General features: G+C 44.6%; 1 protein-coding gene across 4 annotated transcripts in view; it reads left to right on the plus strand.

Annotated features, from left to right (window-relative positions):
* The window catches only part of Cfap43 (cilia and flagella associated protein 43), a 91567-nt gene that overhangs the window by 31863 nt on the left and 34688 nt on the right, over positions 1-25016 (plus strand). For all 4 annotated transcript variants that reach the window (XM_087907821.1, XM_087907822.1, XM_087907819.1 and 1 more), the window contains exons 7-16: positions 555-622; positions 2191-2322; positions 5062-5178; positions 8887-8967; positions 11331-11479; positions 17937-18040; positions 19707-19847; positions 21381-21553; positions 22748-22897; positions 24293-24423. In XM_087907821.1, coding sequence (XP_087763947.1) covers positions 555-622; positions 2191-2322; positions 5062-5178; positions 8887-8967; positions 11331-11479; positions 17937-18040; positions 19707-19847; positions 21381-21553; positions 22748-22897; positions 24293-24423 — 1246 coding nt within the window. The remainder of the gene's footprint in view (positions 1-554; positions 623-2190; positions 2323-5061; positions 5179-8886; positions 8968-11330; positions 11480-17936; positions 18041-19706; positions 19848-21380; positions 21554-22747; positions 22898-24292; positions 24424-25016) is intronic.

A 25016-nucleotide genomic window follows, 5' to 3' on the forward strand; every position in this document is an offset into this window, starting at 1 on the left:
GCACCACCACCACCTGGCCTCTATGGCTAACTAGTGTGGCTGCTGGGATAATTAAAGGTGTGTGCAACCACTGCCTGGCCTGTGTGGCTGACTAGCGTGGCTGCTTTGCACTGATCTTCAAGCAGGTTTTATTTGTTAAAACACAAGGAACATACCACTGTATAAACTGGTAACATGGTTTTGTTTTTTGTGCCGCAAAGACAGTATTTTATTAATTAATTAATATTTTATTAATAAAAGTTTTTGAAGAACTTTTCTCCCTAATATGTTTTATTTATTGATATAAATGTACATGCCATAAAAAGCACAAGTCTTAAGGACACAGTCCAATAATAATATGGTTTTGATTTCATAAGTCTTTCCCAATCTCTGGCAGTGTTTTCCTGAAAGCAGAAATGTATTTAGTATATAGTTCTTTATATAGTTCACAGGTCAGTAGTCTAGACCTCCGACACAGTTTGTTTGACTTCCACATTCCCATGCAGCTCTCACTGTTCATTGTCACTGCCCTCTTAATTATGATGTCTAATTTCTTTTTTGTCTTTTCCCCAAAGATGGAGGCGAACTTCTCAGTCCACTCACGCTGGTGTACCAGAAGGACGGCGTGCTCACTTCCGGAATTGTAATGTATTCTATCTCTCAGAATTCCTTGATGTCATGAGAACACAGAGCTCCCCTTGCAGCTGCCTATGTTTATAAGCCGTATTTTGGCATGCTGGGCTCTTCCAGATTAGCAATTACAATTATTTCCTTGTTGAATTTTATGATAAAAACATGACCAGCACAACTTTCCACCACATGCAAAAAGAGAAGACAGGTAATGAATGATCATGTCTGTGTTGCTGCAAATAAACGAAAGAGGGCTTTGAAGATCTGCTGCTCTTCCTCCCACCCAGGGGAAAGAAACACCCAATTCTCCGCAGCCCAGATGGTGCCTGATTCTACAATAATGAATTGGGTTGTCAGATATGAGTTTAGGTCTCTTGCCTGTTAGAGATGCTAATGAGATTCAGAATACTAATCTCCATTTGCCTGAGCAGATGGAGTTAGCCACAGTTTGTGCCAGGCACCATACAAAGTGTACTATTAATTCTCAAAACTTCATCTGGTAGGAATTTGACACACTCCTTGTACAAGTGCAAGTACCACGTCATTTAGTGGTTACCAGGAAGTGAACCTGGGACATGAACCCAAGGCCTATGCTTTTATCTACTAGGACACACAGTCCCAGGAAGTTTTCAATGTGGGCAGATCATGTGTGTCCATGTAGTTGTACTCAGTGTCATCAATGTCAAGGTTGGTGACAGCATTACTCTGCAATCTCAGGAGGTCTAGCTGACATTGTTAGCTTTGTGTTTTGCTCTCCCATGGCTCGCCTTGACACCCGTGAGGCAATGACATTAGGGTGAACGATTTGGTCCCACCAAGCAGAAGCCATCGTAAGCATCTCCTATGCTTACACTCCACTTACGTCTTCCTTTCTGAAGTTGTCAAAGACAACTGCCTCCCTTTTCTTACCTTTAGTCTGCAGTGGTGGCCTTTAAGATTCTTACCTTCTTCAAGGCCACTGTCTTGCTCTGCCGGGCTAAAGAATGATAATGAGCCTGGGGAAGCAGCTTGTACGTCTCCACCGGCACCCAAGCCGCAGTCTGCGTTAGTTACAATGAGTTCCAATCCAGAAAGTGCTGGGTGCCTTCTCCCCAAGCTCCTTAACTATTGGAAAAAGAGCTCGCACACTATTGAAATCATTCCATTAAGTCTATCATCAGCACCTGGCTGACCAGCCATCCTCACTGAATGCCTGCCATGTTCTAGCACCGTATGGGGAATTGGAGAAGAAGACCTAAAGTAAATAAAAGACGCACTCCTACCTTTGTGTCGCAGAGGTGCTTAATAATTGTACATAGTAGTGACCTAAAAACTCCCTTAGGATGAACACCCTTTGAAATGCGGAGAATTAACACACAAGCCATACAAACTGTGTCTCATCTGTATTGCCATCTGCATAGTGAAGGACACGGTTAAAAGCAGTCCGAATTGAAGGTGACAATACATTCTAGATGGAAACACAAATGGTCTCTCACACAGGGAACGGCAATGTCGTCCCTGAGCCTTGGATTGTCTGATGACAAAAACGGACTATGCATTGGCAAAGACTGACTTGTGTCTCTCTCATTGTTTGGTCTGCAGGACGGCATAATATACTCGTTCATCATCAAAGATTCAAAGTACCAGGTGAAGAATTTTGTTGAGGTTGACGCGCCAGTGGCACATCTGGCATTCTCCCCTAGTTACAAAACGTTGCTGATTCAAACGGACAAGGTACTTTATTAGACAGTTGCTCTCGACACGGTCTTCAGACACTGTCATGTGTGATGGGAATAAAGGCCAGGGTGTGTTGTGCAATGAGTCTCCTCCCATCGGGACTCTATGAACAAAGACCAGAATAAAAACCACATGTTTGGCCAGGGGTGATGCACGCCTTCAACCCTAGCACTTAAGAGGCAGAGGCAGGAGAATCTCTCTGAGTTTGAGACCAGCCTAATCTACAGAGTGAACCCCAGAACAGCCAGGGCTACACAGAGAAGCCCTGTCCTGAGCCCCCCACCCAAAAATATCTGATTATGGATACACACTAACAGAGAAAAGAGCAAATTTGAATCTAGGGTCCTATATGCTCCCCCCACCCTCACCTTAAATCTAGGGTTCCACATGCTCCCTCTTCCTCCTGCCCCCGCCTTGAATGTAGGGTTCCCTATGCTCCTTCTCCCCCACCCCCACCCCCAGCCTTGAATCTAGGGTCCCACATGCTTCCCCTTTCTCCTTGTGCCCTCCCTGCCTTGCATCTAGAGTCCCACATGCTTCCCCTGGCCGCCCCTCATATTGCCTTCCAAGTCTCTTGGCTGTTTCTCTTTTCTTACAGACTTCCTGTATTTAGTGCCTTCCACTACTGCTGCTTGTATTTCTGTCCTATTGGTAACTTTGGAAGAAAGTTGTCAACTAGAAAATAGAACTGTCCTGAAATACAGATGTGTTAGACTAACTTGGTCACCCATCTACCTGTGTAAGGCACTCTGGTCAGGAGAAGTCTGAGCTCTGGTTGGCCAGGCCAATCAAATCTCCACCCTTGGACTTTGGTTCTAGTAAACCCACCTAAATATGAATTCCGTATGAAGAGAAGGCTGAGGAATCAGTGTATAGTTATGAGTTATACAGTTAGAAAGACCCCTAATTCATAAAATGACTCTCAAAAGTCAAGATTAGCAATCCCCAGTATTGTTAGGCAACAACAGTAGACAGATTACAAATAAAGTTAAATATTCTGTCTTTAAATATGAGAAGAACTAAATTTCTGGTAATTACCAGAAGTTAAAACAATGGTATTATGTTTTATATATAAATAAAAAAATAAAAATACCTGTTGTGAACTAGAACTTAGTTTTAAAACGTGTCCTAATAGAAAAAGAAAATAGCCAAATAAAACTACTAAAACACACATGCACACAAAACATAACAAAGGAAGCACTGAATGAACATATCTGGGGCTGGAAATGGCTCATAGTTAAGAGCTGGGTGCTCCTCCAGAAGGCTCTTAGTCAATTCCTCGCGCCCACAAAGCAGCTCACAAACACTATGTAACTCAAGTCCCAGGGCATCAGAGATCTCTGTTGACCTCCATGAGGCCATGGCACCCATGTAGCAAGCAAAACACCCCATGCGCATAAAATAAAAAATAAAGGTTAAAAGATTCAATGAGCATACCCAGCAGAAACTTAACTTGGGATATAGATAAAGAGATTATCGAGACCGTGGCCTAGACAAGCAGAATGAAAGGAAGTCCCAAAGGAAGAAGAGATGTGAATTATACTGAGAAAAAATAACATGTCTGATTGAAGTCCTGGGTAGAGGGGCAGAGGTAATACTCCAGGAGACATTAACATAGCTTTCCAGAGCTAATTAAAGAGAGGGGGTCACAGATTTAAGAGACCCAGTAAATCCCAAGGGGAACAAAATGACATCCACACTTCCAGTTCCCAAGATGACCCATTTGAAAAACCAAGACAAAACATTTTTCAAAATTAAGTGAGTTAAAGAGAAAATTTATTTCAAATACGCTTTCAGATACTCTAAAACCAAGAGCAGCAGGCTGTTACTACAGAAAACTCTTAAAAATAAATGTACTTCATGAAAGCAAAGATCCTAAGAAGAAGGTAAAAAAAAAAAAATCAGAGAAGCAAAGCCCAGCTCGTCACTGCAACAGCACACCAAGGTCTGATAGATGGCACAAAAGAGTGGACGCGCATCATTCAAATGCCAGCTGGAAGACGTCTAGTGGCACTCTGTTGGCGGTAGATGAATAAATCCTCATGAGGAAAAATCATACAGAAGTTAAAATCCCTTATTTTCAAATGATAAAATAAGAAATATATCAGAATGTATGAACATGCAAAACATATAGGTGTCTAACAACATAGCTACACGTATGTATGTATGTATATGTATATATGTGTGTATATATATGAAATGAACAATGCATTTTCTACATGTGTGATGGGGTGAACAATGTGTTCTCTGCATGTGATGGGATGAACAATGTATTCTCTACATATATGATGGAATGAACAATGTATTCTCTACATGTGTGATGGGCTGAACAATGTATCCTCTGTGTGTGGTGGGATGAACAATGTATTTTTGGCACAGCGTGGATACAAACAGAGCATTTCTCTTAGTCCCTCATAGCCCATGGTGGTTTCTCATGCTGAGTAAATACCCCAAACACCATGTTTGAAATGACCCTTCACAGCATAGATTCCGTATCCCATTCCTGGCCTTATCTCCCACATGTTTGACTCTTGCTGTATTATTGATGCATTGAGTCATTCACTTATTTAAATTAATAAGTAAGATTTCTATGTTTTAAGCCCCTCAAGGACCTTGTTTAGGTCATGATTTCCCATCACCTAGTCCCAAACAGTGTGTTTGTTGCTCACAGTGACCATTGAATTAATGACATATACATTAACTATATGTTTTCTTTTCTTTGTGTGGCTTTTTCAGGGGACTGTTTATATCTACACATTTGGTGCAGAGCCAGCGCTAGATAAAGTCCTAGAATCCTGTGATGGGAAAGTCCTGGCAATGGACTTCATCACACCTGGGACCAAGCATTTCCTGGTAAGAAATGGTCTACTGAGACACTGTACGATCAAAGTTGTTGTGTTTCACGGTTCAAATTTCTATCCACGTGAACTGAGTATCTTTAGACTAAATCTTTGATAGGCAAAGTTTTTCAAAGCCCACATTCAAAGAAAGAGATATTCTGAAAGCCCTATGTCAAAGACATTGGATTAATAATAAACGTTCCAAAAATAGAAATTCTGGGACCAGATGGATAAGGAAAAGAACAACTCCACTTCTCCATAATGCCATTTAGAAGTTCTAAGCAGAAGAAATCCTTCCTAACTCATCCTTCAAGGCTTTCCTTTGACACCTAAGCCAGAGAAAACACTACACGAAGAGCAAACCACGGGTCACTTTAGATTTTAGATATCCTAAGAGGCAGTGACAGCTCATTGCTCCATTTCCTAAGGATGAGTTCCCAGCTTCTTTTCATATACTTATTTCTGCCCATATGTCTTCTTTAGTGTGGAGTCTTTTCATGCTTTTTTGCCATTTATGAGCGAAATTGTTCACTTTCTTTTATTTTTATTTATTTTACATCCCAATCAGATCGCAGTTTCCCCTCCCAGCCCCAAGTCCCTCATCTGACTCCCCTTTCTCCCCACCACATTCCCCTACTCCTCTGCTTCTATTCAGAAAAGAGCAGGCCTCCCATGGATATCAGCAAAACATGGCATATCAAGTTTCAGTAAGACTATTAGAATCTTTAACATCTGAAATGCTGGCCATGACAGGAGGTAGCTGCAGAGCAGCCGAAGCACTCCTTCGTTGCACATAGGTATGGCCGATTTGGAAACTGGTTTGTCAGTTTCTTTCAACACTAGACAGACACCATATGCCTTGGTGGTTATACCTCTTCGTAGTTATCCAAATGGGCTGAAAACATAATGCCATCCAAAAATAAGCTGCATGCGAATGTTTACAGCAGCATTGTTCATCATGACCCAGACTCAGAAAACAACCGAGGTGTTGTTCCACCAGTGAAAGGAGAGACTGTGGAGCAGTCACACAATATGCTATTGCTCAGCAATAAAAAGAAATAAGGCTGTCAAACCGCCAAAAGACTTGGAGTTGCCATAAGTATATAGTGCTAAGGGAAAGAAGCCAGTGTGGGAAAGCCTACATGTTCTATGACTCTAACAGAATTTTCTGGAAAAAACAAAGCCTTGGAGACAGTAAAAAATGATCAGTGGTTATCAGGAGTGTGGTGAGGGAGGCTAGGAATAGTCAGGAGGAGACTATTTTTAAGGCAGAGAAACCGTCTTCTGTATATACAGTGCAGTAATGCCTGCCATTTCAAACTCATCAAAACTCTCAGAATGAGCAGCAGAAAGATTGCAGGAGCTCCAATGTAAACTATAGACATTAGCCAGTAACTATCAGTGTGAACGTATTTGCTGTAGCCTGTGCCCCACTCTCATGGAAGCTGTTAACCACAGAGAACTCGGTGTGGGTGGGGGCTGGAGATCCACTGTACTTGCTTCTCAAAACGTCTATAGTCCTAAGAGTGCTCTAAAAGTCAAAGAATTTTAAAAGACCAATATATAATTTCCTGTTGATAGGCTTAATCATTATCATTAGGCAATGATCCCATTGAGTTTCCGGGAGATTTTTATTTGAAGTATGATCTTGAGGAAAATATCTATTTCACTTTATTTTTATTTTTATCGGTGTGTTTTACCTGCATGTATGATTGTAGACACACATGTGCCTGGTGTCTGCAAAGGACAAAAGAGGACATCAGATCCTTGGGACTGGAGTTCCCGAGGGTTGTAGACTGCCATGTGGCTGTTGGGAATCAAGCCTCGGTCCTCAGGAAGAGCAGTCACTGCTCTTAACTACTAAGTCATATTTTTCTAGTTCCTTATTTTTCTCTTCTTAACCTGGTTGTGTTATTTAAATCATATTAAAGATAATTTGTTTTGGCCTGCCTGGGTTCTCACAGCCCTGTGTGGGCTGAAGACCTCCACAGGCCCACCTGGCGCCACAAGGGGCTGGGCAGGTAGACACGATTCTGATGAGCCAATCCACGGTGAAGAAATGGGAAAGAGAAGCGGGTGGGCTCATTGCTGTGGAAAGAATGAGAGATGAGGGGGCTGGAGAGATGGCTCAGTGGCTAAGAGCATTGCCTGCTCTTCCTAAGGTCCTGAGTTCAATTCCCAGCAGCCACATGGTGGCTCACAACCATCTATATAATGAGGTCTGGTGCCCTCTTCTGGCCTGCAGACATACACATAGACAGAATATTGTATACATAATAAATAAGTAAATAAATTTTAAAAAAGGGGGGGGGGCTGGAGAGATGGCTCAGAGGTTAAGAGCATTGTCTGATCTTCCAAAGGTCCTGAGTTCAATTCCCAGCAACCACATGGTGGCTCACAACCATCTGTAATGGGGTCTGGTGCCCTCTTCTGGCCTGCGGGCATACACACAGACAGATTATTGTATACATAATAAATAAATATTAAAAAAAAAAGAATGAGAGATGAAGCAGCATAGCTGGTGAGGAACAAGCTGATGTGGGGGGCCTGCTTGCCTCTGAGCCATGGTGACATCTGGGCCCAGACTGCAACTGAGGGTCATGTCTGTGTCCATAGCCCTACAGCAGCCAGAGTCTCTGTTGTTGTCTGTGGTTCCTATTACCACAGAACCATGCCTGTTAAAAAGATAAGTTATTTTATTTCTTACATTTTTATTATTTAGTATGTATTGTGTGCATGCATGCATGTGTGAGAGTGTGTGTGTGTGCATGCACATGCATGCCGTCACATGACGGCATCAGAGGACAGTTTGTGGGAGTTGGTCATCTCCACCCACCATGTGGGTCCCTGGATCAAATTTAGCTCATCAGCCTTGGTAGCAAGTGTCTTTGCCCACTGAATGTATCTTTACATTGTAGCCCTGGCTGGTGGGGAACTATATAGACCAGGCTGACCTCAAATTCACAGAGATCCACCTCCCTTTGCCCCTCAACTGCTGAAGATAATTGTTTTAAAAACACAAAGGGACCTCACGTATGATACTTTGTGGCTGTAATCCTAGCATGTGGGAAGGGAGGTAGAGGGATGTAGACAGAGATTTCCGTCCAGTCAGCTCACTCTCAAATAACCACACAGAGACTTAATTATAAATGCTTGGCCAATAGCTTAGGCTTGTTTTCAGCCAGCTCTTACAACCTAACCCATTTCTATTCGTCTATGCACTGCCCCAGGGCTTGTTTACCTCATTACATACTTCCTATCCTGCTCGCTCAGGATCGCATGATCTCGTCCTGACTCCTGAGACTCTGCCTCTCTTCTCCCCAGATTTCTCTTAGTTCAGTTCTCCCACCTCACCTTACCCTGTCAGCTATAGGCCTGTTGGCTTCTTTACTAAACCAGTCACAATGACGTATATTCACACAGTGGAAAGAATATTTCACAGGGGGACTGGAAGTTCAAGCCTAGCCTGGGTTATGTATGAAACCTTGTTTCAGGGAGCCAGAGAGAGGGGGAGAGAGAGAAGAAAACAGGAGGATTTTTAAAAAGGTAATAGTTAACATTTCTTCCGAAAATAAGAACTGAGTTGAATTTATGAATTATTAATAACCTGCACGAACAGCGGAACTTTTAACTGACCTCTCCCCAGGTTAACTACTAGACGATTAGCACGTGCTTCCCTTCACAGAGTCTAATGGTCCTGTTACCTTTCTTTCTCCCACAGACGCTCACAAATTCAGGGGAAGTTGCTATTTTGTGGATAGAAGATTGCACTTGTGCAAGCAGGATTTTGCTGGGAACTCCCGTAAGTGAACCTGATAAATGAGTGCTTAAAATATTTGTTCTGATACCACTCACCTTCCTGTCTCACATCTCAGCCACTGCGTTGTTTCACCCACACAGAGTTAGAGTTTACGAAGCCCTGATTTAGTCAAACCCACCTGGCACAGTGCCGACCTCACATCACACAGTCGGAGAAGGGAACCATCCCACAGGGAGGGGTGGAGACAGAGCAGAAGTTCCCCTTCCCTGAAGGTCCCGAAGAGAGTAAGCCCTGTGAATAAGGAGAGGAGCAGTGCTACTCAGCATAAGCTCAGCCCTGAAGCTGGGTCCCATTCATCCCACAGAAATGATGGGTAGGGGCTTCTCAGTGGACATTCAAGGCTTTCATAGGAAGAAGTCATCTAGACGCTAGCTGGCCAACACCCACGGCACATTGTTCAGTATGCATCACTCCTGCACAATCCACAGAGTATTTTGCATAAAAATAATGCGAAAAACTGTAAAGACCTAATAAATAACAAACGTGCTGGATTTTTTTTCCCATTGCATTTTAGAAGGTAGGGAAATTCCAGCCCTTCTCCCCTACAAAACTAAAAATCTCAATGATAAAAGACTTATGTCTATCAATTATATAAGATATGATATTAAATATCATGCCATAAAATGTTACAAGTTGCAAAATAAATAAATAAATAAATGATACCTTCCCTCCCAGAAATGTAACAACTAAAAGTCTTGTCTAAAAAGCCATGAAATCAAAAACTTCACATAACCTGTGTGACAAAGGCTTGTATGTACCAATTTCTAGTAGAACTTTTAGAGCTAACAATCATCTCTGTTTGCAGACAAGAAGCAAGTGTGTAACAAAACCCCCAGGAGGTTGTGTAACCAGGATTCACCTTGTTCCTCTTGGACAAGGCGGAATACAGCCACTGTCAGAAGGTCTTGGCCAACCTTCACTGAGCTCTAAGCCAGGCTGATACATGGCTGTGGTCCAGCTTCTGCTCGGGAGACATGGTCTTTTCTTATGGCAGATCCCACATTACAGAGACATGATCATTAGACAGACCCAGTGATGCTGAAGTCACATGTTTCTGCCTCTGTCATGGCTGTTTCCCTGTGAACACTTTAGACAGTGGTTCTCCGTGGGTTCTCCAACCCAGCGCCATCATGGCTAGAGGCCCACACTACAGAAACTTCCCTTCCAGTCTCCTGTGAGAGAGGACCTAAGACTCCCTTGGCTACTGTGATTTTGAGTAGCTCACTATAGCTCTAGAATGGAGGAGAGTTTCAGTTGTTTATTTGAGGAGCATCATATACCCACATGTGCGTGCGCGCACACACTCACACACACACTCTCACACACTCTCTCTCTCATACACACACACAAACACACAGTCTAGAGAGGTCCTGTTAAGGTTTTCAATTAATATGTAATAATAAGAGCCCACTGAAGGGAGCCCGGTAAAGGCACATGCTGGGGGAAGGAGGGGTGGAGGCACAGTAATTAAAATGTCTGCGGTGCGGGCATAAGGACCAGGATCTCCAATACCTATGTAAATACTGTGCAGGTGTGATGGGCACTTGTGCTTCCGGTGTGTGGGAGGCAGAAACGGGCCCCAGTGGAGCAAGCTGGCAGGCTGGAGAGCAATCCAGGAAGAAAGCTAATGACCGTCTTTGGCCTACACATGCACCCATGTACAGATGTATGTGAACACTCACACACGCACACACACTGCACCCGCAAACTCACGCCAAAAAATAAAAGCTCACTTGGTTAGAAGAAGGATCTGTTCCGAGAGTCATCTGGACACTGTCACCAGCCTGTCCCCAACTCGATCTTATTGTCTTTGTCCTCACAGCAACCGACAAATCCCCGTCTGGCTTGCCCTGTTGTTTTCTTTCTCAAACCCCAATACACATGTCCTTGGGTTTCTGAGTCCAATTCTGCATCCTTTTGTATATGAGACTTAGAATCTTTAAGTGGACGCCACATTTCCGTGACACGAGGGACCACGCGTTTCCCTTTTCCCTGTGACACCACAGCTTAGCTTTCTCTTTAGGTTTTATCTTTCTAGTTTTAGCATAAAATACCACCGAGATATTCCCGTGGTTGCTTACGCAGTTAGTCCGATTCAGGAATGCTGACTTTCTGAAAAGAAATAAGTACCAGTGCAAGCTTTCAAGCTTATAAAAAATTCTAAGCATTTGAGGTGGGGCGGGGCGGGGCGGGGCGGGGCGGGGCGGGGCGGGGCGGGGCGGGGCATGAAACTGAGGGCCTGGGGCTCGCTAAGAGCTGGGGCTACCGACCTGAGTCACGTGCCCAGCCCCGTAGGTTTCTTATACGTGGGGCAGGCCTCATTCTCTGGGGTTTATCTTAAACAGGCAACAGCTCTAGCATGCTCCCCTTCCTCCGCGACGGCTGTCGTGGGCACAATGGATGGCTATCTATACTTCCTGGATATCCACAACGTGGAGGCCCCTCGGGTGATTCACAAGATCTTCCTCTCCGAGTCACCGGTGAAGATCTTGACGTAAGCATCTCCTTCACCGCCCACGCTCTCACCAGGCAGCTCTGGACCGGGGCTCCAGCGATGCAACCTTCCTTTCTCAGTTCCACACATTTCATTTATTTTGAACGATCACTCGGTTCAGCGCTTGAAAAGTACAAAGGCACGTATAGTAGACAGTGCCTCACACACAGCTCGCTCCCAGGGGCAGCCTAATACCCGGTTCCGATGTCGCTCTTCACAAAGACATTTTTATCCACAAATAAGCATGAAGATCAGTATTTCTGTTCACTTACATGGTCGTCAAATAACGAGAGAGGTTGAAGTGTGTGCTCTTGTGTGAGGGCGCACGAATGTGTACAAGCAAGTATGCTGGCCAGAGACCAACCTTAGGTATCTCCTCAGATGCCATCCACCTTGTTTAGGAGGAAAGGGTTCTCTCACTGGGCCTAGAACTCATTGATTGGGCTAGGCTAGGTGGCTTGGCCAGTCAGGGCCAGAGATTTTGTCTCTGCCTCCCCAGCTCTGAGATCATGTACAGAGGCCACTATGGCTTTCTGTCAGGCAGGTTCTGGGCTCGAACTCTGGTCTTCATGCTTGAGGGCCAAGCACTTTATCAACTGAGCTGTCTCCCCAGCCCCACTGGGGAATGTTCAGCATCACCATCAAAGTCCAACCTCATTCTTCTGTCTGGTGGCGTGGAGTCCCATAATACATACAAGCCTCGTCATTTTCTCAAACAGTAGTACCCTGGTGGACGTTTAAATTACTCCAAATCCTTTGAAGCAATATTCTCAAAGGTATTTCTACTGATTTTTACATTATTATGGGAAGTAATGAGATGTGTGCTAACTTTTTCATACTTTGTTATCATTCACCATCTGTGCTCTGCTCCCGTTTCCCAGCCCCCTTTAGCTGCCCCTCAAGATCCATTTTCTGCTTTCATGTTTCATATCTCCTCCTTTTCCTCCCCTCCTTAGGATCCCTCTTCCTCTATGGCCCCGTGTAGTTTCATCACACACACACACACACACTAAAATCTAGAATGAGATGAAGCAGGTAGTATTTGTGTTTCTGAGTCTGGCCTACTTAGTTTAACTTAAGAGTTTCCACTTCTACCCATTTTCTTAAAGATGTCACGGTTTCATGTTCCGTTACAATGATTGTTTCCTCTTTTTCTTTCTAATTTTTCTTTACTGAAAATAGATATTTTTACACAAAATATTCTGATTATGGTTTATCCACCCCCAGTTCCTCTGAGAGCCTCTCCACCTCCCCTCCCTTCAGATTTCACCCCCTTTCTGACTCTCATTAGAAGACAAATAGCTGTCTAAAGAATAATAATGAAATAAAACAGAAACAAATCAAAATAGGACAAAACAAACAACTAGAAGGGGGAAAAAGCCAAGGAAAAAGAACAAGAAATGCATATAGACAGACAGACAGACATGGTTTCACACACACACACGCAGGAATCCCATTACAAGAAATGCATAGAAACAGAGAGACATGGTTTCACACACACACACACACACACACACACACACACACACAGAAATCCCATAACAAGAAATGCATATAGACAGAGAGACATGGTTTCACACACACACACACACACACACACACACACACAGACACACACAGGAATCCCATAAAAACACAAATGTGAAAGCCATAATATATATGCAAAGTACCTATAATGTAAATAAAATAATTTAAAAAATAAGTGCCCTGAGTAAACGTTGAGACAAAGAACCTCCAAAGATACCACTGAATTTTTTAGTGTTGGTCATCTGCCGCTGGACATGGGGCTACCTTTAAGAGTGGTTTGTATCCCTAGTGAGAGTGCTGGAGAAAACTAGCTATCCACTTGTGAGTAGTTATCAACTGGAGATTGTTTCTACAGCTCCCGGGTTGGCGAGGGGACATACGTCCACTCCTGTCAGCACTGGGACCCCTGTGCATGCTGCCAGTCTCTGAATTCGTGTGTGTGCCCGTCCCGCTGTGTTCAGACGGCCGTGTTTCCTCGGTGTTCCCCATCCTCTGGCTCTGACAATTTTGATATCTCCTCTTGCACAGGGTTCCTTGAGTCCTAAGACAGGGCAACTTTATGGACACATCCATTCAGAGCTGAGTGTTCCAAGGTCTCTCGCTCTCCACACACTGCCCCGCTGTTGGTCTCTGTATCTGCCCCCATCTACCGCAGGAGGAAGCTTCTCTGATAGGGGCTCAACAAGACACCCACCTATGAGCATAGCAGAATGCCATCAGCAGAAATGGCATTACGACTGCGTTCCTTCAGCAGAGCGGTGGTATTGGGGACCTACGGTCTCTGATTTGTCTAGTCTCGAGTTTTTGGCCAGGGATGGGTTCCACCTCATGGCAGGGTCCTTCAGTCCGGTCATGTTGGTCGGCGACTCCCACAAGCTTCCTGCCACTGCTGCACTAGCGCTGCAGGGAGGACACTACTGCCGATTTAAGGGTTTGTAGCTGGGTCGCTGTTTCCCTTTCTCCTTTGGTAGCATCGAGAGCACCTTCCAGTGCTATGCTAGTCAGTAGGGGTGGTCTGTGTAGGCACCAGCTCGACTTTTCCATGTTCAAGGAGTTATGTAGGTGATGCTGTCAGTTTGAGAGCAACCAATAGCCTTGGCAATAGCCTGGGTTGCTTGGGGGTTCCCATGAGGTCCCTTTGGCCAACAACTTGATTAGATGCAACCCGTTCCCAGTACCAGAAGTTTCATTTGGTGATGAGATGTCCACTTGGGGCTATGTCACCTCCATTATTTGGCAATTTCATTTAGATTGTCTTCATATATAGAAAGAGTTTAGGAAGTTTCCACTATATTGGATTTATATTTATGGCCTCCCAAATGACCCTTAGTTTTGGCAATCCTTCCCCCATATTTCCTCCCTTCCTTTCCTTTCCCTCCCTCTCCTTATTAGATTCTCCTGTTACAATCTTCCCTCTCATTTATCCATAACTATCTATTCTATTTACCCCTCCTAAGGAGTTCCATCCATCTCCCCTCGTCCCTTATCCAATACCTAACCTCTGTGGTTATACAGACTGTAGCTTACTTATTGAAGACTTAACAGGTAACATGTCCATATAAGCAAGTACATTCTATATTCGTCTTTCCAGGTCTGGGTTACCTCACTCAAGATCATTTTTTCTAGCTCCACCCATTTGCCTGAGAATTTCATGAATTTTTTTTCACAGCTCAGTTGTATCCCACTGTGTAATTGTGCCACATTTTCTTCATCCACTCATCCACTGACAGGCATCTAGGTTGTTCCCAATTTTTGGCTACTATGAACAGAGCAGCTATGGACATGGACGAGCAAGTGTGTCTGTGACAGGGTGAACTGTCCTTTGTGTATTGCCCAAGAGCCAAGAGTGGTGTAGCTGGACCTTGAGGTAGATCTACTCCCAGCTTCCCGATGACTTCCATAGTGGCTGTAGAAGTTTGCACTCCCACCAGCGACGGATGAAGGTTCTCCTTACTCTGCATCCTCTCCAGCCTGAGTTCTCATTTATTTGTTGTTGTTTTTGTTGTTATTGTTGTTTTAGTTTGTTTTTTGTCATTGTTGTGGTTTGGGGTTTTTTATTTTTGTTTGTTTGGGGTTTTTTTGGCAGGAGAGGGGATGGCTGAGGCCAGGAATGGTTTGTTTCATCTTAAACATTAGAGTCTATCACGAAGGGAAGTCAGGGCGGGAACCTGGAAGCAGGAGCCGAAGCAGAGCGTGGAGAAATGCTACTTACTGGCTTGCTCTGTCTGCTATCCTATACAGCTTTGAACTGTCTGTCCAGGGACAACGCCACCCACAGTGGATTTGGCCCTCCCGCGCACAAATCATTAATCAAGAAAACGCCCCCACAGGCCACTCTGATATTGTCATTTCCTCAGTTGAGTTCTCTCTTCCCAGATGGCCCTGGCTTGTGTCAAGTTGACCAAACAAACAAACAAAAACCCAACCAGCATTTCTTACAGGACAATGGATGAGGGTTACTTATAGGAAGCAGAAATGATTCAAAGACTACATCACCAAAGCTCAGCCTAGGCTGGGAAAGCTCGCAAAAGTTGGAAACCTGGGGCACAGCTTGTAGGAAGCTCCACAGGATGGAGAGCATTCTTTGTAGGCGGCTCAGATGGTCTGAGCCTCTTCCAGGCGGTTCACCGGGCCTCCTTGTCTTCTAAGCACCTCAGCAGGTCTGTTTCCTTCAGCTGCTGGGACTGGGCCGAACCTGTGGGAGGCTCAGCTTGATCCAGTCTCTCAGCAGGACTTACTGCTTCCACTTGCTTTGGAAGGGAGGGACCAAGTGAGCCTGGTCAGTTCACTTTCAGGGACTTCCTGAAGCTGAGTTGTTTACTGCCTGAGCCTAACAAAGTTTGCTGTAGTCCAGAAAGTTTCACCCTCCCTTAGATGACCCTATTTCACCCTCCTGGAAACATCCAGTCTAAAGTATCTTGTTCTTTCAACCGCGCAAACATCCCTTTCCACACCCAGGGTTTTCAGAAGTTTTCCTTCAAGAAGGAAGATGTGACTCTCTCCAGGGAAACTATTATCCAAGACATGGTCATATATTATTTCGGCTCCTCGTTTTTTGAGAAGCCTCCATACTTATTTCTATTGCTGCTACACAAGTTTAGCGTTCCACTCCCAACGGACAGGGGCTGCTGGTTCCCTGCATCCTTGCTTGCCTTTGTTCTCTTGATGATAGCCATACCAACTGTAATGAGGTAGAATCTCAAGGAAGTCTCCATTGCAGTTCCCTGATATCTAAGGATGTGGAATACTCTCTCAAAAGTGTATGTGAAAATGACTATTTGTATTCATGGATCTTTCATGTTTTTATATGAATTTTAAGATTTTTTTTCTAGTTCTGTGAAGAAAGTTACAGACATTTTGACAAGGATTGTGTCACACCTGAAGACTACGTTGGGTAATAGAGACGTTGTCATAACCCTGATTCCTGTCCATGAACATGAACGGTCTTCCATCCTCTAGTGTCTTTAACGTCTTTCTTCTGGGGCTGCAAAGTTTTCATTGCAGAGGTCTGTCACCTCCATGCTTAGGTTTATTCTTGGGATTTTTTTTAATTGTATTGTGAATGGGATATTTATCCATATTTCTTTTTCAGCACTTTTTATTGGCATACATAAAAGCTACTGGATTTTTTGTGTGTGGATTTTATATTGTTGCTTAGCTAAAAGTGTTGCCTAATCAAAGAAGTTTCTGGTAGAGTCTATAGAGTCGTTTAAGTATAGTATCATGTGACTTGCAAACAGGATGTTTTGATTTTCTCATTTCCTAGTTATATTCCTTGTATTTCATTCTCTTGTCTTATTGTCCTAAGACTTTTGGAATCACATTAAATAGAGTGGGGGGAGTTGGCATCCTTTTTGCTTTCTGGGTATTAGTAGAAATGTTCTCAGTGTTCCCCAGATTTTAGAATTTGGACTACGGGTTTGTCATCTGTAGTCTTTATTATACGCAGATACCTTCCTTGAGTTCCTTGGACTTGTTAGGCCTTTATTATGAGAGGACATTGAACTTTGCCAAAGCCTCTTCTGTGCCATTGAGATGATTAGGTGATTTCTATCCTTAAATCCATTTGAATGTTTGGCATATATTACTTTGCATGTGAGGAATGTACCTTGTATCTCCGAGATGAAACCAGTTTATTCACGAAGTCTAGACTGTCCCTGCTGATCTCCGTGGGCTCCAGCACAGAGGAAGCCGGAGTGACTTCCCTCTTTGCCCTGCTCTTCTGTATTATGTCTTCTTGTGTGGGCTGCCTCTTTCTCAGACCTTTTCTGTTTTCTTTTTCTTCTCCAATTCATATTGTTCAAATCTTTTTTTATTTTGAGAAAGTTGTAGAAATGTTTCAGTACGTTCCTCCCCTTCATCCATGTGGCAATTGTAAGGTACTGGAATGTCACACCCATCACCAGCAAACCTCTGCCAATGCATCCTACCAGTTTACCCTATAACACCTGCCTGTCTTTCCTGAGCATGTTTTGGTTGACTAGATGTTAGTTTGGCTTTGTTTCTGTGCTGAGGTTTGAACCCTTGGCCTCATGTGTGCTAGTCAAGCCCTCTACCACTAAGCTACATCTCCAGCCCTCCTGAGTCTTCCTAATTGCGTATTTGTAAGTTAAATTTGGGGTAGCATTGGCTCTGAGGAGACTGACTACCTCAACATGTAAATGGAGGTTTTTATAAGAGCAGAGAATATTTTAGAACCACAAACCCTAGGACTGGGGATGTAGCCTAATGGTAGATGGCCTGCCCTGGATGCACAAGTCCCTCAGTCCCACCCCAGCATCGTAAAATAAATGAATACATAAGCAAAAGTCACGCATTGTAAGAGTGGTCGCTTTGGAATGTGCTTCTGTGGTCCAACATCCTGCAAAATCACACACCCTCGAGCTAATGAAGCAAGCATAATCTTGACATTTGATTTCTTCTCTCCTAGCTATGACCAGCGAGGCTATTTCCTGTTGGTCGGTACAGTCGAAGGGAACATCTTTGTTATTGATGCCAGACCCTCAAGCTCGTTTAAGATTTTCGGATACACTGGTACGCCCTACAGCACACCTGTTTGTCTAAATTTTAGGTCACTTTTTGCCAAAGAATTCAAAGCTAAAATTCTAAATTATAGCAAAACAATTACATATGTCATATTTTTCTGAAAAAGAATACTTCAAATAGAAGTTAAATCCCCATATTGTATTTAGAGAAATTTAGAATATTAGAGTTGTCTGGTATGCAACTGATGGTCTTCTATCAGCTACTGAATTAATTAGTACTGAATTAATTAGTCTGAACATTTTGAAATTATAAGGAGAGGAAAAGCTGGGAATCCAGCAGAAATGCTCCTCACCTCTCACTGAAACTGCAAGCAGAATGTGAACGCAGAGAGGAAACAGCTCAAGGAAGACAGAAAGAGTTAGGCAGGCTCAGGGGTCCCCTGCGTGTTGCTCGGTCAGCAGGGGTCCTGAGAGACAGACAGACGGATCATGGAGGGAATGGATGAGAAAGCGGAGGGAGTCGGTGCATAGCAAGATGAAGCGGCAAATTTCCAGAGCCTGAATGATAATGTGGCAACTGTCAAGAGCAAGGAAAGTCCCCGGCTGAAGGCGGGACCTCTTGCAGGAAGGAGAGAGGGCTTCAGAAAAGACACAAGGAGATGAAAAGCAGTGGGTGGTGGCCTATCTGCTGTCTTAATGAGCTCAGCATCACAGATGGGACTCGAGGCTGACCCTGGCGTCCCAGCGATGCCAGGATACGAAGGGAGACGATGGAAATAAATGAGAGAGAGAGAGAGAGGTAAGATCCAGGATAAGGTCATTGCAGCTGGATCTTCTGAGGTGCTCTTAGTCTTACTTGTTCTGGAAGACAGTGTTACGTGCGAGATAAACTTGGTAGGGCCCAGTCAGTGAGCAGGGTGTCCCAAGCACCAAACTCAGAACCAGGTGCGATTCCACTACACAGGTAGTGACGCCAAGAATGCCAGTGTGTGAGGCTGCCCGCTGTAAGAGCCCTGGAACTGGCTGGCACAGCTGTTCAAAGAGCCAGGACATGGGCACACAGGGTACAGATGAGAGGAGAAAAGATGGCAGACCTGGGAAGGCTCCCCTGCTGGACACAAGAAGGTCTAAACCCACCTGGCTGCATAATGCAATTCAGACATCTAATCAGAAAAACGCCCTAGCAGTTCTTTAGAAATGTCCCGTAACTCCTGCTTAAAAGTCACTGTAAAAATCAGTTAATAAAATATGCTACTAGAGATTGGATGAAGAATAGTGTCCCTGTTTTGACACAGGAAAATACAACTTTGTGTGTGTGTGTGTGTGTGTAAGATATTAAATATTAACAAGACCATACTGAGAATTAGGGAAAAGTAGAATTATATCTTAATGAGAATGATGCCAGAGCCTTCAAAGTCAACCAGAGATGGGGAATGGAGAGATGGTTAAGAGAACAGGCTACTCTCTACTCTTCCAAAGGTCCTGAGTTCAATTCTCAGCACCCACATGGTGGCTCACAACCATCTCATAACTGTCATGAGATCTAATGCCCTCTTTCTGGGTGTGCAGATGTACATGTAGACAAGAATATATATATATATATATATATATATATATATATACACATAAAATAAATAAGTTAATTCTTTAAAAAAAAAAAAAAAGGAGCTGTGGTTTAAAAAAAAAAAAGTCAACCAGAGACCCATTTCTTCCAGAGACGAACAGAGACATTCTGCAGATATCCACGGTGTCCCTCCCGCAGTCGGACGTGGTGCAAGTGTTGGTGCTGTCCCCACTTCCGGAAACAGGAAGAAGCAGGCTGGAGTACTTCACGCTGCCTACCATGCTATCACGAGGTGACACAAACAAGCAGCCCAGCCCTCCAGCCCTCAACCCTCCAGCCCCTCCAGCCCCCAGCCCTCCAGTTCTCAGCCCTCCAGACCCCCCAACCCCCAACCCCCCAACCCCCCCAGCTCCCAGCCCTCCAGCCCTCCAGCCCCCCAACTCCTCAGCCCCCCAGTTCCCTAGCCCTCCAGCCCCCAGCCCCCCAGCCCCCAGCCCCTCAGCTCTCCAGCCTTCAGCCCCGCAGTCCCCCAGTCCCTTAGCCCTCCAGCCCCCAGCCCCCCAGCCCTCTAGCCCTCAGTCCCCAACTCCCCAGCCCCCAACCCTCCAGCCCCCCATCCCCCAACCCCCTAGCCCCCCAGATCTTCCTGGCCCCCCAGACTCCCAGCCCTCCGGCGCCTCTTTCTGGCCCAGATGTGCTGCTGTGGTGATTTTTCTAGTTTCTTTTGGTTTGGTATTGTTCTGGCAAAGAGGTCAAGTAGCTGCCCTCGTTTAAATAACTTAAAAAATGAATACTGGGGGGCCGGTGCAGGGGCGGGGGCAGTCTAAGCAGTGTAAGATGGGGACTTTCCTTCTTGCCTCAGGATTCAGGAATGTTTGTTTGATTTTTTTCCTTTCTTTCTTCCTTCCTTCCTTCCTTCCTTCCTTTTTTTGTCAGAAAAAATAAACAAGACCAGCTGCCAAGCCAAGCTGATCTGTCATTTTGCAATGGCTCTTGTTTTGCAGTTTAAAATATTCATAGTGAAATTCAAATGCTTTACAGTGTAGGTAAACCAGCTCTCTGGATTAACAGATATTCTTTTCGTCTCAGATGACAAATTTATCTAACTAGAAATTTTACAAATATAGACTTACAGAAAATAAGAAAAAAAAACTCAAAATACTTTCATGTTTTAATTAAGAATCTGAAGAAAAAACTAATGCCAGGTATGGTGGTTCAAGCTTTTAATTCAAGCTCTTTGAAGGCAGGGCAAGGCAGATCTCTGTGAATTCCAACACAGCCTGATCTGTATGCAAACTCGAAACCAACGAGAGCACATAGTGAGACCCTGTCTCAAATAAAAAAGGAAGTGGGGGAAGGAAGGAGAAGGGAGGGAGGGAAGAATCAGAACTCAGGAGGCTGAGGCAGGATTGTTGCATGTTTGAAGCCAGTAACACCCTTACAAAAGAAAAACAAGAAAAAAAAATCCTGGTATTGTGTCTATTTTAATGTTAGTTTTTAAGCTAGTTTCTGAAATGACGTATCGTTTACTGACTATAATTTATAATTTATAACTTCTGAAATGAAGGCTATGACGTATCATTTACCGTCTATAATTTATAATTTCTGAAATGAAGGCTATGACGTGTCGTTTACTGGCTCTAAGTGTCAAGTAGCTCTGGTTGAGGTCACTTGTTTTAACATTTTCTTAAATCACCAAGTAGCCTTTTTCCTACTACTCAACTGTTCAAATTTTTCATTTTGCATTTCATAACTGTCCCCACTGATTTCCAGCGTGAAATCTCAGGCTCTTTGGCGCTCTCCCCTTCCCCCCGCCCCTTCTTAGTTTCTCACACCTTCTCTGATGAGAGGGGAAGGCTGAAGGACAACTTCATCCACAAGTTACTGTACGAGGTGGAGCACTCTCTGTCCTCCGCTGTGCTCGGCTTTGAAGATGACAAGATCTACGGCTTCTGCAGCCAAGTGCCGTACATCTGCAGCTATCTGCTTCCCGAGAAGGTACGCCAGACTCCAGCCATCAAGACTGAGGTCACGTTTATTAGACAAGGCCCTCTTGACTGCCTCGGCAAACCGATTTGACCAGCATATGGCTTTATTATAGAACTAGCATCGCCTTCAGTTAGCTGCACGGGAGTTACTGGTTAACCCATCACGAATACAGCTGAGTGGCCGCACCCTTACAGCATTCTTGTCAGACAAACATGCAGGTGACAGAGTATTTGTTTAGCGCTCTGAAGTCACAGATGCCAGTGGCCATATGGTGTAAACTTTCCAGTGAAGCTTTACACCTGGGTCCTAACTAAAATCACACAAAATAGCTAATCTATGTCTCTATCGTGTTCTTTCTTCTCTCCAAACTTCTCCCATTCTGGAGCCCCTCCTCGTAGCCCAGTTTGGCACTCAGCATCCCACTGATGCCTGTCTTCAGGTCGCTGGGAGGAAACTCTACCCCATGCTTCTCTAAACTATTTTAATCTTCTCTCAGTTCTTTTCTCTCAGTGTAGCTGGTATTAGGCATAGAAATTGAGAAAAAGAAGTTGTTTGTGGTAGCAGAAGATTCGAAAAAACTACTATAGACGAAGCAATATTTATGCTGGACTTTGAAGGATGATTCAGATTTGGATACAGAAAAATAACATGTTCACCCTAAGGAAGGAGGGCGATAGGGGGATGCGGAACAGGGGTGATGAGATGGAGTTGAGGAGGACATTTGAGATAAAAGGAAGGTCATTTTAGAAGATGGAGATAGGGATGCATGGGACACATAGTGAGGACATTGACAACCTGCATTTTGATTTGTGTGTGATGATATATAAAAGGAACGGCTGAAAACAAAGACCCTCAGTGTAGGCTTGGATCTTCAGTGGCAGAATTACATATAAAGAAGCCATTCCTGGGCTGGGGTGTAGCTCTGTGGTTAAGAGTACTTGCTTATTATGCATAGGAGCCTGGGTTTGATCCCAGGATCAAAACAAGCAAACATGCTTCTTGGCTGGCAAACCAGCTTTTATTTGTAGAGACATAATTAATACATGGTACAAACACAGGTGCCAACTCTTTCCCATATAGGCTCTTTTCCAAGGACAGTACTCTCAGACTTGAACCCGATCCCTTATGTAACGCATACCTACAAAACCAAAGTTGCCACTGGCCTGATCTTTTCCATATGTTGTTCTTTGCTTTGAATGGCAGAATCACATTGGTGTTTGTGTACTTAAGCCACACCAAAAAGTCCAAACCAAACAGTATGGATCTGGAATGATCAACATGTCTTCACATGGATTATGGCTCCTGACAATAGCCAAATGTGGATTTCTCTGTGTCCGAGATATTTTCAGCCTGGTAAATTTTAAAAAGAATATCTCATCAGGGGATGGGAGGGTGTTAGAGTTTGTGCAGTGGCTAAAGACATTTGTTGCTCTCGCAGAGGACTCGGGCTCAGTTTCCAACACCCGTTCAGTGGCTTACAACCAGTTCTAAGGGACCCGGTGCCCTCTTCTGACTTCCGTGGGCACCAGACACACGTATGGTATACATACATTCATGCAGACAAAACACTTGTACACAAAAACAAAAATAAACGACTCCCTGTTTAAGAGCTCTACTTTCTCTTCCAGAGGACCGAGTTTGATTCCAGCAGCTGAACTGAATGGTTCTCAAGGGCCTATAACTCTGTCTCAGAGTATCCTATGCCCTGGCCCCCATGAGCAACTGCATGCCTGTGCACACGCCCACACATACCCCAGTGCACGTGCATACACATACTCCTGTGCACATACACACACATACTCCTGTGCACATGCACACACATATGTGCTCACGCCCACACATACTCCTGTGCACATACCCACACATACTCCCATGCTCATGCGCACACATACATCTATGCACACATACCTGTAATTAAATAGGGATCATTTCTCAGCATGGAGCATGCACATGGATTTCAGGCAGAAACAAAACCCGTAGAAGAGGAATCCGCTTCCTTAGGAAAACTGACCCAATTTCTTTCTTTTTTCTTCACTCACTGAGCATGTTAATGTTCTCTGTTTTTCCAGTCGGCCTGCCCCTCTAAAGGGGGAACCCCAGATGGCGCACACAGAGCATGGGCAGGGCACTGCAGAGAGCCCCTGCCCAGTTTCCTACCATTAAGCTTTTCCCTGGAAACTTCCTGGGAGGCTCTGAACGTCCAGTGCTCTGTGGTGAAGTTAGGGAACCTGCTCCCTGCCTGCTGGGGACTCAAGGAAGGGAAGCTGCTTTGAAAATGATGTTCTTGGCAGCAAAGCCACTCTGCCTGGAGGGCCTCGGCTTGTTGCTGTCCTCAACCCTTCGTAAAGAGCAGAAGGGGGCAGCGTGACCCTTGTCTGAGTCCACCTACGGGCCTGCCCATGGACCTCTGACCCTTGAAGGCATCCTAACTGTGCTCACTTAAGGTCCCTCCCCTAACTCCATAGCCTTCAGCAAGTTGGCTGACAGAGTGGCTGATTGCCTGGTTTAAGCCACTGGTTCTGATCACTGTCCTTGCACATTACACAAAGTAGTGGGAAAATAAATCAACGATGGGTGAACTAGAGGTTTTAGGCGCTGTTTACTGCCAAGAACTACCTTTGTACCAACTAAAACGTCATCAGAAGTTCAACAAAATTACCCATTAGCAAAAGTATATATGATCATGTTGGAAAAATGCTGGAGAAATTGCATTTATAATTTCTCCATTCTGTCCCTAAAACTATGGAGGAAACGTTTGCTCGGTGTCGGAGTCATTCTCACCAGGGGCACGGGATCCAGTACATAAAAATGTCCATGGATGGCCAGCACATCCTGGTGAATGGGAAAGATGACGGCACCCTCGCCTACCTCAAGTGGAAGTACGTAAGGCGCACAGTCAGCAATGCTATGTGCTGTGGTGTTTTAAACTCAGAAGGCCAGTATCTCAAGAGATAGACTGTTACACGCAGAGATCCGGGAGGAGAGGGCACACACCGTGCTTGCTGTAGGAGCCTTGTGGGAAGCCCCAGGGTGGAGAAGGATGAGGAAGAAACATGGCCAGAAGCATCATTTCCGAAGGAAGGATCTAGAAGGATAGGTGTGAACTGGGATGAGTGAGATCAAGTTCTGAGGGATAGGAGCTATTTCTTGTTGTAGGAACTTGACCCTGAGGCTCCTAGTAGCCTCAATGGCCCTAAGTGTGAGAGTTCCCTTCTCCCCAGGAGCTGTCCAGAGTATGGCCTCAGGATTGGTTGATAGCTTTTGAAAAGATGTCCTAGGGGGAGTCATCGCCATCTTCGGGAATTGATCCAACCTGTGTTTCAATGTGACGCCCAAAAGACAGCCTGGACTTTAAAGGCTGTCTCATGGGAGCCGCTGAGGGACATCACTTACTGACGAGCAGTTCCCTTCGGGCGACAGTACCTTTAAAACATGGCCTTCCTTGGTAACATTGTGGAAACGTTCAATACCG

This window comes from Myodes glareolus, chromosome 7 (genome assembly GCF_982192425.1).
Source record: "Myodes glareolus chromosome 7, mMyoGla1.1, whole genome shotgun sequence".
In the NCBI taxonomy this organism is placed as follows: domain Eukaryota; kingdom Metazoa; phylum Chordata; class Mammalia; order Rodentia; family Cricetidae; genus Myodes; species Myodes glareolus.